The sequence below is a fragment of the Volvox carteri genome, assembly GCF_000143455.1.
Source record: "Volvox carteri f. nagariensis unplaced genomic scaffold VOLCAscaffold_29, whole genome shotgun sequence".
In the NCBI taxonomy this organism is placed as follows: Eukaryota; Viridiplantae; Chlorophyta; class Chlorophyceae; order Chlamydomonadales; family Volvocaceae; genus Volvox; species Volvox carteri.
The window spans coordinates 814,768-831,690 of NW_003307572.1; the positions used below are offsets into that span (position 1 = coordinate 814,768).

At 56.6% G+C, this 16,923-nt stretch overlaps 3 protein-coding genes across 3 annotated transcripts; 2 read left to right on the top strand and 1 right to left on the bottom strand.

Moving 5' to 3' along the window:
* The first annotated feature begins 210 nt into the window (after positions 1-210).
* VOLCADRAFT_105494 (uncharacterized protein) lies at positions 211-6,939 on the top strand. The gene is made up of 7 exons (XM_002952320.1): positions 211-312; positions 388-495; positions 585-2,378; positions 2,772-2,851; positions 3,573-3,851; positions 4,468-4,641; positions 5,219-6,939. Exons 3-7 carry the CDS (start codon positions 1,757-1,759, stop codon positions 5,336-5,338), a joined length of 1,275 nt encoding a protein of 424 aa, XP_002952366.1. The 5' UTR covers positions 211-312; positions 388-495; positions 585-1,756; the 3' UTR covers positions 5,339-6,939.
* Positions 6,940-7,330: 391 nt separating this feature from the next.
* On the bottom strand, positions 7,331-8,265 carry VOLCADRAFT_93052 (uncharacterized protein; the record flags this gene model as incomplete). Its single annotated transcript, XM_002952398.1, has 5 exons — positions 7,331-7,555; positions 7,757-7,866; positions 7,944-8,050; positions 8,125-8,163; positions 8,231-8,265. The coding sequence occupies 5 exons, from the start codon at positions 8,263-8,265 to the stop codon at positions 7,331-7,333; spliced, it is 516 nt and encodes a 171-aa protein (XP_002952444.1).
* A 411-nt stretch (positions 8,266-8,676) lies between these two features.
* Positions 8,677-16,863, top strand: VOLCADRAFT_93053 (uncharacterized protein; the record flags this gene model as incomplete). The annotated part of the gene is made up of 10 exons (XM_002952321.1): positions 8,677-8,878; positions 8,935-11,585; positions 11,775-11,821; positions 12,041-12,692; positions 12,911-14,437; positions 14,709-14,744; positions 14,982-15,060; positions 15,195-15,361; positions 15,831-16,057; positions 16,470-16,863. The coding sequence occupies 10 exons, from the start codon at positions 8,677-8,679 to the stop codon at positions 16,861-16,863; spliced, it is 5,982 nt and encodes a 1,993-aa protein (XP_002952367.1).
* Between the last annotated feature and the right edge of the window lie 60 nt (positions 16,864-16,923).

The window sequence follows — 16,923 nt, forward strand, 5'->3', positions numbered from 1 at the left end:
ATTCATCTCGGACGGGAAACCGACCCCATCATGCACCAGGCCCTAATGGACAAGATAGGAGTAACTTGACGGCCTTCCATATGTTCATGTATCTCAAGCCTTAAAATAAACTATTTGTCACAAGGCGGAAACGCTCACAAACAAAATTTGTAGAAACCCATACTTGTTTGCGGCACGTCGCCCGTGTTACCGACTATTTCAGGTCCAACACTATTGGATCATGAAGGGAGACGCCTCCAGTATTTACAAGTGGGTGGTGGACGACGTCGTGGCCGGGATGGCGCCGGAGTTCCAGGCGGCCAATATTGATGAGTGAGCGGCTCTGTGCTAATTATATTGTAGATTTAATTAGCGTCCTGATGCACTTGCATCGGGTCGGGCACGCAGGTCCGTTCTCATGGAACTAAAGCAGAAGTGGGAGGAGAAGTTAAAGCAGCAAGGACTCATTCGCGATGAGCATGACACTAACGATGACCTCCTGATGGCCCAGATGCAGTAAGTATTGGGAACACGTGCCGGCTGTCTGGTGCGGAAGTGCTGCTCTCACGCTCCTGCTTGTTCCACTGTTAATGCCTCATATGCAGACGCGGAGGTCCTCTTGGCGACCGTGGTGGGGTTGATGATGACGATGGTGCGGGCCCCAGTTGCCTCGGCAAGCGGAAGCAGCCCGAGCCACCAACCGCCGTCCCCGCTATTCTGAACCCTGCGCTCCAGATGGCACAGCAGTTCTTTGTGGCCTACACCCAGCACTTGCAGCAGCAGACCCTTCAGCTTCAGCAACAGCAGCAGCTGCAGCTACAACAGCAGCAACAGCAGCAGCAACAACAGCTACAGCTGCAGCAACAGCAGCTAGCGCAGTATGCTTTGAAACAGGAGCAGTTGCAGCAGCAGCAGCAGCAGCCCCTCCAGCAGGCGCAGTTGGCGCCACCGCAGGTAGCTATGGCGGCTGCGGCGGCCCAGCAGCCACAAGCGCAGCAGCACTTCGGGTATTACGGCCAGGGCACAATCCCCCAGCGGGATGGTGACGACGGCACGGCGGATGGTGCGGCGGATGGTGGGGCGGATGGCGCAGGTTCAAGCGCGGGCGCAGAAGGCGAGGCTGCCCCAGAGGGCGACGAAGTGCTGTCGGAGGACGAGCACGACGATAACGAGGAGGAGGAGGTTGTGGAGAATCTTATGATTGGACAGTTTGAGAAAGTCAACAAAATGAAGAACCGCTGGAAGGTTGCTATGCGTGATTGCGTGTTTCACATAAATGGGCGGGACTTCCTCTTCAAGAAATGCACCGCAGAATTTTCGTGGCAGTGAGGGGGCCCTGGGTTTCGGTGGGAGGTGGCTGAGGTGAAAGGTGGCGTGGTAGTAGGAGGCTTGTGTGTTTTGCGAAAGCGCGAACAATATCGTGGTGAGACAAGCATGTATCATGCTGTTCCGCCTCTCTATGATCGCTGCGCGTCAATACAGCAGGAGGAACTCGATGCAGGATAGGGCTACAGGACTTGCCTGTGACCGGCAGCGCAGTAAATTTCAAAAGAAGTTCGCGACATGGGCCTGATAGGTTCAGGCGACACGGTGGCCTTGCGGTCGAATTGCTGCACAAGACTTTTTGTGACCTCAGGCTGGAAATCGTACGGGTTAGTTTTCTCGCTCGACCAAGGGTTAGCACAACGCTCGGATTTGCATTGTATTTACCTTTGCAAATCGCGTTTTATTTGCAAGTTGTATGCTAATTTTAAACTCAGCTGTTTGGTAGGAGACAATGTTTGCTTTGCAAGGGGAACTTGGTCGGGCAAATCCGCTTAGGTTGCAGCAGCAAAATCATGTTACTGCACCGCTGATTCGGTCATCTTGCAAGAGGCTAACGATAGCCTCAGCTGGTCGGCAATCGGATGTATCATCTGAGGCTATGGCCTCAGCTTCAGGCACACATGCTGGTCGTTCAGCACGAGAGTTGTATTCGGTTAGCGAAGCGGCGTGTTGCTCTACATCAACGAGCGCAACTCAAGGCGTTGCTGGCATCGACGCAACCGTTTTGGCAGCCGTCGCTGGACTGGGCCTGACGTTGTTCGCACTTAAGCGCGTCCTTGACACTCCCTCACGCAAGTATGATAACAATGTCGGCAAGGAGTATGATGCATGGACGGAGGAGGGCGTCCTCGAATACTACTGGGGCGAGCATATACATCTGGGTTACTACTCCGACGAGGAGCTGGCGCGAGGGTACCTTAAGAAAGACTTCAAGCAGGCGAAATTTGATTTTGTTGATGAAATGCTAAAATTCAGCGGCGCCCAGGACCCTAAGAAAATTCTCGACGTTGGCTGTGGGTTTGGCGGGACTAGTCGACACCTCGCGAAGAAGTTCAAGGAAGCAAGCGTCACAGGTGGGCTTCGAAGGATGGACCATCTTGTCTGCGACTCGTTCCAAGAAATACTGGAGGGTGGCTGGACGTGAAGTCCGTGCTGCAGCGCATTTGACCGTTGCGTTACAGGTGGTCGTGGCTTCTTTGTCTTCACGCCCACCATCGTTTAGCCAGGAAGCCGAGGGATGTCATATATCTCCCTTAGCCCTGTTTTGTCATACGTTTCCTCTCGACCAGAGCGCCCAAAGCGCCATCCCTGCCGAGCCCCTAAGCCCTCTGCCCTTGCCACCCACCCAGTGCAAATGTCAGGCGTAAGGCTGCTCTTCCTTACACACTTCCGGTCTACTGTTAAAGCTCTTCCTCATTCCTCTTCCTGCCCTCCTTCTCCCCCCTCCCACACACATCCTGCTGCAGGTATCACGTTGTCGCCCAAGCAAGTTGCGCGCGGAACGGAGCTCGCCCAGCAGCAGGGGGTCAACAACGTGCAGTTCCAGGTAATTACACTAGGCTGGAAAGTATTTCGTGGGATGATTGGGCGGCGTAAAACTTGATGTATTATGTCCACTGGCCCATGGAATGGACCAGACAGAATGGCATAAGGCAGTGCAGCCGTGGCCTGTCATCGGTTATCACAGGCGGTAGGTTTGGGGTTGCGGTAACAGGGCAGAGAGAGAATGTCCGAGGGAGGGTCTGGGATCTGGAACACGGACCGGAGGTCCGTGCTATGAAACGGACGTCATGATACATGCTGCGTATGCGTGGAACGGTGTGGACGACCAGAGCTAGGGTAAGGTGCGGTGTGTGGGGCATAGAAATGATGGACGCTGTACGTAGCATGAGAGGTGGCGCCATCGTGGAGGGCTTCCTGTGGGCCTTGTGGGTGTCATTATCGCCTCAGTTGCGTGGTGCGGCCCATACACTGTGGGCGTCCTGGTATGCGACACGACGATGCAACCCACATGGCGACTGGGCTCCACTGGGCTTACTCGCTACTGGGGTAATGATTGCACTTGCTATTAACGCACTCTCATATACCCGCCAGGGCCCCAAGCGTTGACTTGGAGCTCATAGGCTATGCCCATATGTGTTTTGGCTTGTTGTGTTCGTGTTTGCTGGAATCGCGGGTTCCAGCCTTCGTCGGCCGTTGCGTATTGTAAGAATCATCCGTCAAATGGCATCACACGGGTGTTTTTTTGCTTTTTATGCGCGAGTTAGGTCATGGACGCTCTGGCGATGGAGTTTCCCGACGACACGTTCGATCTGGTGTGGGCATGCGAAAGCGGTGAGCACATGCCCGACAAGAAGAAGTATGTCGAGGAAATGACGAGGGTGCTCAAGCCAGGCGGCACGCTGGTCATTGCGTGCTGGTGCCAGCGCGAGGAGACGCCGGAGGCGCCCTTCACCGCCCAGGACAAGGAGGACCTGCAGTTCCTGTATGACGAGTGGGCGCACCCGTACTTCATCTCCATCCAGGAGTTCGAGCGGCTCATGAAGGTGCGGGCAGTTACTGGGAGAGGTCTGTCGCTTTTGCTTGCGGAGCTGTGGGCGGGATACTTTGCGGCAAAGCGAGGCGAAGCGGGCAGGGTTTCAGAGACTTGAGGCCAGGACAAAGGTTGCGCACGCAGTGGGAAAGGAGGCATACCCGAGGAGAGGGCTCCACGGTTCGAACGAAATTGTCACCTTTGCGGACAGCCCGAAGACCTGTTCTCAAACTGGAAGCGTCTGTTTTGGGGTTGGCGTTGTCGCTTGCAATTCGTCGCATAGCCCCATAGCTGGCGAGCTCTGGCAGCCGCTCTGTGAGGAGGTGTTCTGGGGTTCCGCGGAGGCTGTTTCTGTCGCAGCCATATATGTCGGTGCTTTTGCAGCTAAGAGTCATACCCCTCGCTTGAAGTTCTCATTCATGACTGACAAGCACGAACAAGCGTGCTGTTCCTATGCCGGGCATTGGATTAGGCGGGCTTAGTCCTTTACATCGTAAAATTTCCTGCTAGCTCCGTCATCACGCAGCCTCCAACTGCAACCCGCCATTCCGCACTCGTTCCGGAGTCGCTTTCTCTTCCTAATGTATCCGCCAACTTCACCTCCTTGCGCATTGTTTACCGTGCGACAGGGCACCGGCAAGCTGCAGAACGTACATACGGATAACTGGAACAAGAACACGCTGGCCTCGTGGCGTCACTCCATCTGGGTCGGCGTGTTTGACCCGTGGATAGTGGTGTCCAAGGGGCCCCGGATCTGGTACAAGACTGTGCGCGAGATTGTTACGATTGAGCGCATGCACCAGGTATGGAGCGTGTTAGGGAAACCAGACTTCAGGGTTTGGGGCCAAGTGGAACGTACTTTCTCCCTGGGCTTGCTGGTGGTTTGATGCCCCGGTGGAGGCCCAAGCGGGGATGGTGGCCTGAAGGGTGGCAGTCAATTGGACGTACAGGGGATGGGCTGGTGGAGGAAGTTCAAGGTTGGACATTGCTTCGTTGGTGTTTACTCGGTGGTGGATGTTAGGCTGGGGATGAGGGTCCTGGCGGCTCGGCAGAGGGCTGTTCAGGGATACACGAGCTGTTAAAACGTATCTGCACATATATGGCGATCTTTTTCATGGAAAGCAGCCACTGCTGATAGATCATGTGCAGCTCGCGTCGAGTTTGGATTTCTCGGCTTTAGGTACCTCCTTTCGCGTGCTGGTGAGCGTACCCCGGGGCTGCCGAACAGTATTCCCCCGGGGTAAGGAGTCATGCCTGCTTGGTCACACTCAACGCACGTGCCCCATGTTTCATGTCGGCCGGCCATCGCGATTATAATGTCCACACGCCTTTCCTACTTCGCTTTCGGCTCACTTCAGCTCCCTTTCCCTCCCGACAAAGGCATTCGCCAAGGGGCTTATGGAGTATGGAATGATGGCGGGCAGCAAGGCTTTGCCGTCGTCTCCTATGCCAGCTGGCGCGGTTGCGGAGGTCCGCACGCCCGTCACCGCCAGCGCTTAATTCTGCATTGGCCCCTGAGGGGTGGCTAACGCCACGTTTTGGGAGGGGTATGGAAAGTGGCAGGTACATCCATACAAATTCCATACAAATGTAATTTAACTCGTGGGAGCTGTACAGGCGCACGGTGGTGGCACGCAGGGTGGCACTTTGCCTTCGCCCTTTATTTGTTTTAAGTTTGGCTGCCAAAGGATCACGGTATGGCATTTCCCGTCGGAAGGATCTCATATGTTTCGTTTTCGCTGGTGAAAATAGTGGCCATCGTAAGGCCATATGGATCGCCTAGGGAAGATGCATGCAAGCAGCGCTTCGGAGTCCGACGAGGATGTAACATGGTCAAAGTTGTTTCGGATGCACACACAATGGGTGCATGGAACGTAGCTTAAGGTAGTTTTTGGGAGTTTTTTTGTGTTCACGAGGCAGGGAGAACGCTGTTGCAACAGGTGGAGCATGCCTTCTGGCGGCGTTTTTTTGGGGACTGCCCTGGCCTAAACTCTGTCCGACTGGGGAACTCTGTTTCGACTGGTTGAAGTGAGAGGCTGCAGGCAGAAGACGTGGGTTGGGATTGTGGAGAAGCATGGTGCCTACACGTAAGCAAGCATTTGGGTTGAGACACGGCCACGCTGGCGTGCACACTGGGAGAATTGCAGACTTAAGCACCGAGATCCGTGAGAATGGATCCCAGATGTGCTCCAGTTACGTAGCATGGCCCGTAGAAGCATGGGGTGCCAATCCATCGGAATCTTCCAAAGCGGTCAAGCACGTGTACAGGGATCGCCTAATTGTCGGTATGCATTGCAGACACTGGGACGAGATGGGTAGATGGACTTGCTAGCATGGCAGCACGCCTCGAAACGAGACGAGCTAAGCCACGGAACGGCTGAACGGAAGAAGCAACTGGCAGGGGTTTGGCGGATTTATCTCAATCCTTGTGTACACATACGCACTTGTGATCCTACAGGTGTGAATATTGCTCCGAACAAAAGCGTGCAATGAAGACCGACTACACGACACAGATTATACCTACACAACGTCGTTTAGGTGTTGCACACCAGCCAGGCTCCACTGCAACGACAACTACAACTACCAACCATCTGTGCGATAGAGGCCCCATCGCCCGTTACGACCATAATCCACAGCAATGCTTCCATACCGGTTCTACCATAAAATCTGTCGGCAGCAACGTTAGGTACATCAGGATACACAGGGCCACTGGTGAACCAGGAGCATCCGTGTGATATACTACTAGGTAGGCGGCTGGCAGAGGTTAAGGCCTGACTTCTGCTCCCGGCCGACCCGGGGACAAATCCGCCTGCCGGCTCCTCGGGTGTTTGAGGAGTGTTGAAATGGGGTGGCCCCCCATCATATGGACGATGTAGGACGTGATAATATCAGCTTGCGAGCTGACCAGGAACTAAGTTGATGCGCCGTTGATCCGCTAGATTTGGTTGGATGCTGGTGGTGAGTTGCCGAACCCAACGAATACATTCTGAAGTCGGATGGGGTCACAGATTAGGGTGCCCCTCTAGCAGGGGAGAGCAGGGACTGCCCCGGGAAAGGGGGCCGCTGGCGAAGTTAACCACCCTGTAACAACATAGATACTGCTGCGTCAACAAACTGCCAATAAATTTATCAGTTGGTGCAATTTAGGGCAGCTATCCGTCCTCAGCATGACGGGCGACTTACCATAGTAAGCTGCTGCCTCCTTTTCAGATCTGTTCGGATCACGCCAATAACACGTGTGTACGCAGAGACAAAGACGCATAAGCACACATTTAAAGCAACCATTACGAGCACCATGGTTAAGGGAACACAGTATACACTGCTCAATAGAGAACATTTTGATCATGCAAGTTATGCAATGCCTGCCCGATCCACCCACCTGCTGTAAGTCATCTCAGCATTAAGGTTCCAAAAGATTCTAGCTTCAAAACTCTTCCACAATTGTATCATACCTAACCTTGCGACCATGTTCAACCTGCCAAACGTACCACGTCATGACGCGCATGACCGACTCGACCCCTTCTCGGGCTCATTGTCCTTGGCTGCGACGCTGCGACTGAGAGCCAGGTGCATGGATGCCGCGCCCAAGGTGTTGATACCCGCCAACACCAGGAGACCAGCAGGGGACTGTCCTGTCGCCACAAGCATCACGAATGCCGCCGATAGTGCCAGGCGTGACCACACCGTGGCGCAATAGAAGCCACGTGCTCCCTGCCCCTACAACACCGCATCAGGGCAAGGCTCTCAGCGGGCTCAGGCGCAAAATAACGGACACAAACACGCTGGAATGCAGTGTCGTCGCATGCTGCGATGCACGTGCTTTGTACTAGCAAGCTGCAGCCCACGCGTGAATTGACTCGGCCTTCAGGCGAAAGGGGCCATGCGGAAAAATTCCATCACGATTAAGACATGCCGCACCTTGCTGTCTGCACGGGCAGTTCCCAGATACTGCCAGCCGATAAGAGTGAAAAGTATGCCACCGACGCGTATCCAACCCGAGGAGACAGTCTCGGACTTGAACAGCAACCCTGGGGTGACACGGCCCGCGGGGCGCATAGAGGGTCGCCAGGAAGTTGGGTTGCCACGGGTTCAATGTGCCACTCACCGAAGACTGTTTTGGGCGCCAGCACCAGCGCTATACCAAATATTATTGCGTAGGTACCTGTGATAAGTGCAGCTGCTATGTGTGGCCGCGTGCTTGCCGTACTGGGCCTGCCGCAGCGGACCGCAACCTGCCACTCGTAAGAGCTATTCCCCCAGTGCGTAGTGGAGCAAGGGCCACTCACTTATCGCAGCTTGAAGCAGCGCATACTGTTAATGCTGGGCTGCGGGCGCAACGGCAACAATACTTGGCACCAGCCACCGCAAGACCCCTTGCGGACGGTTGCTTACTGTTGGCCGAAGCTGAGGTGTGCAAGGAGCGCCATAGAGGTTTGATTTGTCGCTTGAAGATTGCATGAGGAAACGATTTGCTATTCGCAAGGCGAAGTTCATCTAGCTGCCCTCGCGGCATGGCTAATTAAAATACTTCCTAATAGAAATGTCTCAATCAGCGATTCAAGATAGTCTTAGCCTAGCAGTTGTTCTGGCACCTGGTGTATCGGACGATGTACGGTTGGTGCCTTCAAAACCGGCAGTCGCTTATCGCTCGATGACAGTGCTGCGGGGCAACCGTATGCCGATATATTGTTACTCTGAGTGGGGATTATCTGATACATCGTTGAGGATGATAGGTTACGCGGTGTTGACCAACGTCAGGTTCAAATCGTCAGAGCTTGAGCATAGCGGAGCTTTGCTTTCACAAGGATAGCATCTTGACTACTTAAACAGCACCATGGATGTATCTCCTGGACCATTCACTGCACTCACAGCGGACAGAGTGGGCTGTCGGACAAGTGGGCGCGTACGTAGCAAGCCCCGAGAATATTGGCGAAACGAGAAAGGTCCTAAGGACAACGTACCGCAAGTTCTTGATTTTCCGGACGTACAAGTTCGTCGCCGTTCAGGAACAGGGCCAACGCCAGTCCCGGGTAAGATGCGGTGCGCTTCTTCTGTTTTCCTTCGCAACCTAGACTTATCGTGAAATGCCTATACAGGAAGATATGGTGTTCATCGGTGCCTCGCGGATGACCTGGACAAAGATACAGCCCAACAGGCGCCCTCTGGGCTCCGAGCTTGTTCGCTGCATCAGCTGCATGAAGCTGCAGGGGCAGCTGCCAGCGAGGACTCAGACCGTGAAAACCGGGCTGGTGGTGTCTGCGGCCACCGGGCACAGGAGTTCGTGGCGCAACAGGAACAGCCTCAGACACGTGAGGACTCGGTTGTTCGATCCCATCGGGCCCAGAAACTGCATGAAACTGCATCACCAGGCAGAGCGTCATTAGAACAAGAAGGAGCTTCGAAGCCGTCTGCACAGGTACCCGTGACACGAAGCCACATGCGCAAGGCAGCTCCCACAGACGCAGCTGCTCAACCGAACGTGCATCTGGCGTCGACTCTAACGGCCAGTGCGACTGATGGAGACGCCGCATCCGCACGTGGTGGGCCTATGATGAAGGAAGCCAAATGTCAACCGGAGAGCCGTGCAGCGCCGGCCAAACCTGCGGCTGCTGCGCCACACTGTGCTGGAGGACTGTTATCCCCGATTGCTGCATCTGGGCCTACCCAAACAGCGTCGATACCAACGTTAGCGAAAGTGACGAAATCGGCGCGTGGAGATGCTGACAAGGTTAAGCAACGTCCGAGGGACCCTGTGCTGCGTAGCAAGATCATGGTTCTTGACGTGGCAGCGGCAGCTGTCCAAGCAGAAGCAGGGATTGGAGCAGACGGCCTTGATGCGGCGGTGGCCAGTGGTCGTCGTACCCGAGGGTCAGTAGCCCGCACTAATCAGCAACCGGTTTTGGACAAGGACCGGCTCCCTGCCACGAGCAAAGCAAGAGGGTTAGGTCGTGGTGTGTCAGCAAAGCCGGCGCAGCAAGCTGCCGAAACCCAGCCCTGTGCAGGTTTGGTGCGGCAGCGGGTTAATGGTGCATCGAACTCCGGGACACGGACAGCTTCATCGGGGCGCATTCCGCCGGACGTCCCTTCTGGAGAACAGGTGGCCAAGCGCAGGTCGGCCAGAGGCGCTGCCGCTGCAGCTGCTGCGGGCATCACAGCAGCTGCAGGCGTCCCTAGCGCTGTAGCAGCAGCCACCACCCCTGCCGGTCTTACGCAAGCACCGCTGCAGCATCAGCAACAGCCAGCTGCAGGACCGATGCAGGCTCTGCCGGTAGTAAGGGAGTCGCAGGACGCGCAAGACGACGATGAAGCCAGCCGGCCCAAGAAGCGCCCACGAAAGGGCCCCGTGCAGGCAATTGCTCACGCAGCCGCGGCACCCCAGCAGCCGGCAACGCAAGGAAAAAACGCTGCTACGGCAGGTCGTGATTCTGGGAAAGGTCCAGCAGAACCAACGGTGCAAGGAGGCCCGGATGGAGCAGGTCAGCCGGCAGCCGGCAGTTGGGCAATGCAAGCCCTGGCTTCAGTGGCTACGGAGGATAGGCAGAAGTTAGGGACTGGTGTAGAGGAACGCACAGCCAAAGGAGATGCTGCTGCTCCTGGCCAGCGTAAACGCGTTGCGAAGGCTGGACGGCGAAAGAAAGCCGGCGCTGCTGCGGCACCCCGGGCAGCACAGCCCGGGCTGCAGACGGAACTAAACTCTGCCCAGCAGGTGATTCCCAACGCTGTCGCAGGAGCGGCGGAGAAGGCAGAGGCAAAATGCTTAACGGGGCCACGTGCGGCCTTGAATGATGGACCCGTAGAGGTGCAGCAGCTCCCCGTGGAACGAATGATGCGCAGCCTGGGTACTCATGCTGACCGCGAAGAAATGGCTGCGGTGCATGCATCGACAAGTGGGGGGCCCGCAGCGCATGTCATGCGCCAAGCTGGATCGTCTGGCGAACGGCAGCCAGTTGTAATGGAGCAGCAACTGGAGCAGCAGCGGCGAATGGACGCGAGCGTGCCCGTTGCACCCCAAGTAATGGGCAACGAATGCGCTGGCAGGAGGAAGAAGCGAAAACGGGCCCCGGTAGGTCCGGATGCTGCGGCTGTTAAGGAAATCTCCCAGAATCCAGTAGCCTCAGAGCCGCAGAAAAACGAACTTCAGCACCTGGCAAGGGAGGGGGACGGCGCATGTTGGGGGCCAGATGTTGGGGGCATTACCCCCGCGGAAGTACAGCACCACGAACCGGCGCCCGCGTCAGCTGCCGCCGCCCCGGAGATTCCGGTGGCGGCAACTTCACCTGAAGGTGTTGGCACCGCCACTATGCCAAGCCCCGCTGCAACCCGCAACCATGCGGCGGAAGGCCCTTGCAAAAGCGGGGCCGACCTTCCCGGGTCACCCGTGAGTGAAACTGCCGAGGCAGAACGTATCTTGCACAAGCTGCCTGTTTCCGTGCGTGAGGTGATTTCCCCTGCTGGGTCGGTGGCACAGTCTAATTTGCCGAGGTCGCAGGGCGCGGAAGCATTGGACAAAGGGGGCGCCCTGAAGCATCCCATCAAGGCGCAGGTTTTTGGTGCGAGTTTGCATATGGGCGCGTCCAGCTGGAGTAACGCAGAGCTACTCCGGCAGTTTGCCAATGTGCCTATGGAGCGACGGCCCACGGAGGACTGCAATGGATGCAGGGTCCAGCAGCAGTACGGTACCACGTATGCCGCCGAGATGGCGAGCCAAAACCGCGCTGCCATTACGCCCGGATCTGGCCGCAGAGGGGTGAGTCAACCGGCCAGGAGGTTGCGAAAGGGCTCCCGTCTTACAATTCTAGCTTATTGCTGGCGAAGTTGTGCGGGTGCTAGGGGGTTCTGCACTAAGGCAATACGGGAATGAACCACCAGGCATATAGTCTTTTGCATTGCGTCGTTTTGAGGCACCAATGATGTCAGATTGCTGCGGCTCATGCAGGTGGATGGCGGGCAGAGGGCGGCGGCTGCGCCAAGGCAATACACCAGGTGAGCAGCACCAATGCGTCGCATTACGCCTTCACACGCCTGGAATAGGATTCTCTGCTCAAAAATAAAATGGCAAAGCCGCTGGAGGGTAGAATGTAAACATTTCAGCGTCAGGCGGTCAACAGCCTAAGGATGATTTGTTCGTCATGTTTTTCCCCTGGGTCGCCTCGTCCTCCAACTTACATGATCACCGTTGCTACGGCTTTGTCTACCTTGCAGGCCAATCCCTCCCCCGCCCCGGTTCGACGCGGAGCCGCATACTAGCCAGCCAGGTCCCCAGTTGGACTCGGCCGATGAAGGCGATGATAGGAACCCTGACGGCGCGATGCACACGCATGGTGGTGGTCGCGCGAAGGGGCCAGGCGGATTTTTCGTGCAGCGGGGCCGCGATTACGGCGTTCAACCGCAGAATGATCCCCACTCGAACCAGGGAGACAGTGCCTCTGAGGCTCTTGACGCACCTGAAGCTGCGTTCCCACCAACGGACGCTCTCCGCAGCAAGGTCGCGCAGGAAGCTGGGGCAACTTACATGGTCAGGCGCGGGCCAATGGTTGCTGACCGCGGCGACCGGGTGGCATTCTTCCATGGGCCTGCAGCAGCTTCAGCGGGCGTGACGACGATGCGTAATTTTTATGACGCAGCGATTATAGAGCAGGTGCCTTGCCTACCAGGAAGTGGCCAGCAGGAGCAATGGCGACAGCGGCCAACGGATTTACAGCGGCATCAGTCGAACACAGCTGGCGAGGATGAGTATCGGCAAGGTGGCAGTGGGCTCGGCACCGGCCACGCACTTAGTAGTGATAACAGGCCGTCTGGATTGCAGTTCAGCAATGGGGGAATTGGGGACGGATACGGCATCCATACGAGAAAGGTGGGTTTGGGAAGTGCCGGTTATGACTATGGCCGGGTATTGCCTTGCAGTGCGCACTTCGCACATATTCGTATGAGGCTTGGCATTGTATAGCAGTTGCCATGGCAAGGCCGTATTACTTGGTATCACTAATCTTTTCCGCAGTTGTCAACTTTCTGCGAAGGAAAATCAGGGCTTGCAATTGTGTTGATGTTACATCCCCTTTCATTTTTTTCCAGGACCCAAGTGTTAAATCCGGGCCATCTGCAGCTGAGCGGCAGGGCGCGGTAGGCAGCGACGACGGGGCGCAGCGGCAGGGTATACCTGACTCCTTGCTACAGGCAGGGCTGCCAAAGTACCCCGAACCCCAGAACGGCTACGGCTTAGCTCATAATGCTAGAGACACAGCAGAGCTCTCGTGCCATGCGAATGCTCAAGCAGGCCCCACTGCTTTTGGACTATCGCGGGACGGCATGGATCCAGCCATACGTTGGTGCCCGGAGGGCCCACGCCCTATCCCGCAAGGTGAACCAGGAGGTCCAATTGTCCATGTGCAGAGCGATGTACATTGGCAGCGGCACGCTCCGGCATCTGCAACGCGGAACGGTAGTCGTGGATGTGAACCGCAAGTTACTGATAGTATCACTGACGAGCACCGTACAGGGCCTCCGCAGCCACAGCAGAGCGCGCGATACCGATCAGCTGCAAGCATCGAGCAACAGGCCTCACATTACACACGGCCTCCACGGAGTGACCAGCGGCCCCCCTGGCAGACTACAGTGGCAGCTGCTGCACCTGAAAGCCGGGTGGCCAACGTTGCCGTGGAAGCCGAAGAATTAAAACCGAATCGCGACAGCAGCAATGACCAAGTTGACGCCATAGATGTGGACGATGGCGGCCCTGGCTATCAGCAGACCGATGTGCCGCCTTCACCACCGCCGGCTCCACCACAGCAACACCAGCAGCCCCGTATGCAATTGTGTCACGGTCAGCCGCTGGATGACCCATACGCGGCAAGACACCAGACTGGATCAAGACAACAGCAGGAGTTCCCCGCGTGCGCATACTATGCACGTCCTGCTGGGCAGCCGGAGCTTCGGCAACCACAGAGCGATATAGGGCACGGTACTCAAGGTGACTCAAGGAGGCAGCCTGGTGTACCCACCACGCAGCGTGGGGAGCAGAACTCCTTCCCGGACCCTTCTAGTTTACATGAGCCACTACACGAGCTGCCACGGCAGCTTGAACCTAAGGAGCAGTACCCATGGCATGGCTCTGTTTTGGAGTCAGTGCAGGAAGGGCCGGGTGACTGGCGCTCAGCTGCCGTGCATCCGGCTGCGAGCCAAGTTGCTTCAGTCCAGCCACATCGAAATCAGTTCCAAGAGCAACAGCCGGGCTCGTCGGAAGGAGTTGTGGTGCCGCAACCTGGGGGTCGGCCTGGGCCACCAGCACAGCAACGACGGCCGCAGCCGCAAACGCGGCAGTTTGTTGTACCATCGCTCCGATCAAATCGTGTTAACAAGCAGCACCGGGAGTACCAACAAATGGAGCATCCCGCAACACAGCAGCAGCCGCACCGCGTTCTGAACGGCGACGGCCGCATGGCGGCGCATGATCGCCAGCCCACAGCAGCCGCTTCAGCCCCTGTACCAGCATCCTCGTCGGAACCCTCCGCCGTGGAGTCCATTCGCCGCGCCCTCAGTCGTGCTGACGGAGTCCAGAAGCGGAACAGGACGCGTGAGCTTGAGATCACCGACCGGGAAGAGGTATTGTCATTGACGGGCCTAGAGTGAAATACTACAAGAATTGATGTGGTGCAATAAGAGGGGCAAGCTGCTCACTCCGTTCCCTGCTTTCTCGCCGCTAACGTGCCGATCTAGGCACCACTGTCTATGCCCAACACCATGGGGGAGTTTCACCGTGTTGCCTCGACTTCATCTGTCAGCACGGATCTTGTGCTACGTTCGGCCAGCTTTCGTGGCGGAAGGGACGTAGACTTACCCACGGCGTGCCCTCGCGCTCCTCAATCCGTTGTAGGATGGCTGGACACTGGAGCAGGTGCAGGAGCTACAGGTCAGGCAATCATGCGGCTGGGGTTGAAGGGCCTTCATTAAGCAACTATAGACCTAACTCGGGCAAAGCGTAAACGAGGAGGGCACAGAGAGTTTGTTGGTCCATTCGGCGTCCGCCACTAGTCCATTGTAGTCAACCTGTTAAAGCACATTGTGCGTGCGTTGATCCCTAAGCTCTGCATCGTATGGCATAAGAAGGCGACACGGTAAAACCTTCATATCATGCAAACTGCTGCAGACGGCATACTTCAAGACGGATCCGACGCATCCAAATTTCTGGCGCGAGGTCGCGCGGCACGTACATGGCAAGACTGCAGGTAGGCAAGTGAAATGAACGCCGTGCTGTGTGACATGCAGAAAAGCAACGTGGCTAGAGCGAGCCGGCTCGCGCTCACATTCCTGACAAGATTTTGGTTTATTGGCTTGGGCCTTTCCCGGTTGAACGATGCAGGCGAGTGCTTCATTCGTGTTTACGCATCAGTCCGGAACCGAGACGAGAGGGCGCTGATGTCGAAGGTCCTTCGGCGCCAGCCGGCGCCCGCTGCAGGAGGGACCGCCACAAGTCGACCCATAACCTTGGCGGCTGCGCGGAAATGGTCACAGAAGGCACACGAGCAGGTAAAATCTTTCCCAGTAGTCTTAGTAGTACAAGTTACAAGTGCCGCACGAGGGGGGGGGGCGTCAAAGCCGGGAGGCCATGGACTATATATATTGAAAGTTGATTATACCGTACAACCGACGGCGGTTTTGGGTCCTGCCAACTAGACCTCCCCTCATCCAGTCACCCGACATCCGTAGAGACAGATCAGCTATCACCACCATCTTAGCATGCGAGACTTAGTCCATCCTCTAGACCTCATCAGCTCATCAGCATTAGTATACCTAAACCTCCTGAACAACGTTGGGGGTCTGATCAGGAATCGAACCCAGAACCTTCATATACACAAAGGAGCCACCAGACCAGATGCTCTTATGTCTTGAGGATGTGTGCTGTGTCCCATGTCGCACACCTTGGCGGAGCATGGTTGAGAACGGAAGCTCATGCAGTTTCGGTCGTCCTTGCTATCCTTTACACTTGGATACGCAGGAGCAGTTGGAGCGCCTAGCGCACTTGAGAGCCGTCGACGAGGAGTCACAGGATGAGGCGACTGATGAGGATGTGGATCAGGGCGAAGGCCAGCGTACCAGTATCGGCCGCAGTCGCAAGCCACCTGGAGGCGGCCAGCGGTGGCTGCGGCAGTTTGCTCTTCCCGATAACCCCACGGAGATACGAAGTATCCTGGATGATTTAGACCAGAAGCGTCATGCGGATAGGTAGGCTTCTTGGGCTGTAAGGACGCCACGAGGTCTGCTTGCCTGTTGATGGTTGGGCTCTAGTATGGGCTGCCTGACGATACCCATGGGGAACTGAGAGGTCATGGGACGGGGAAGAGCATATCTCTGGGCGTTGTGTGCTAACGCCAAAGTCCTGGGGCCGCGGGCTTGTTGATAGTAGCGCTGCAACCTGTCGGTCCTCCTACACCACCGCCGTCATTCCGGACCTTTAATATATCTGGTGGTGCTCCTTCACACGAGTCTATTTGTGTGCGTGAAAGTTTTGCACCCCAGTTGGCGAGCTATGGCAACCTTTGCCATAACAGCAACATGGAAGTTTGAAATCCTTGGTGCGGTTCCTTCAACCCTGCTACGTAACCGCCCTGCGTTGCGCCCTTGTCTGCTGCCGCAGGTTTATCACATCGTTCCTGCACAAGCAGGGCGGCTGGGCCAAGTGGCACAAGGCCGTGAAGGAGGCATCGGAACGTCGCGTGCAGGTGCCTGATGCGTCCAGGGTGCACCCGTGTGCGGGCGGCGACTCCATCCGGCCTGGACAGTCGGCAAAGTTGGGCCAATCACGGGACGACACGTTGGCCCGCGTCATCAGGCACATGCTTGCCGAGGAGAAAATGCGTAAGCAGCGGCAGGAGTGGCGCGAGGAGGACCGGGCGGAAGGGCTTGAGGATGAGGATGAGTCGGTGGGAGAGCCTGAGGAGCCTGAGGATTTGGACAAGGAGGGCAGGGAGCTATTGCAGTACTTGTTAGAAGAGGGTTTGGTGGGGCCGGACGGCTTACCGGTACTCTAGTGGCGTGCGTCACAGCAGTCTCACCGTCCGGCCTGCAGCCCTGTGTACATGGTCTGACAC

Excerpts from the sequence above, each read along its gene's own strand:
- VOLCADRAFT_105494 (XM_002952320.1), top strand. The coding sequence starts at position 1,757 with ATGTTTGCTTTGCAAGGGGAACTTGGTCGGGCAAATCCGCTTAGGTTG. Across the intron at positions 2,379-2,771 it reads CAAGGAAGCAAGCGTCACAG|GTATCACGTTGTCGCCCAAG; the intron begins GTGGGCTTCGAA and ends ATCCTGCTGCAG. Across the intron at positions 3,852-4,467 it reads AGTTCGAGCGGCTCATGAAG|GGCACCGGCAAGCTGCAGAA; the intron begins GTGCGGGCAGTT and ends ACCGTGCGACAG.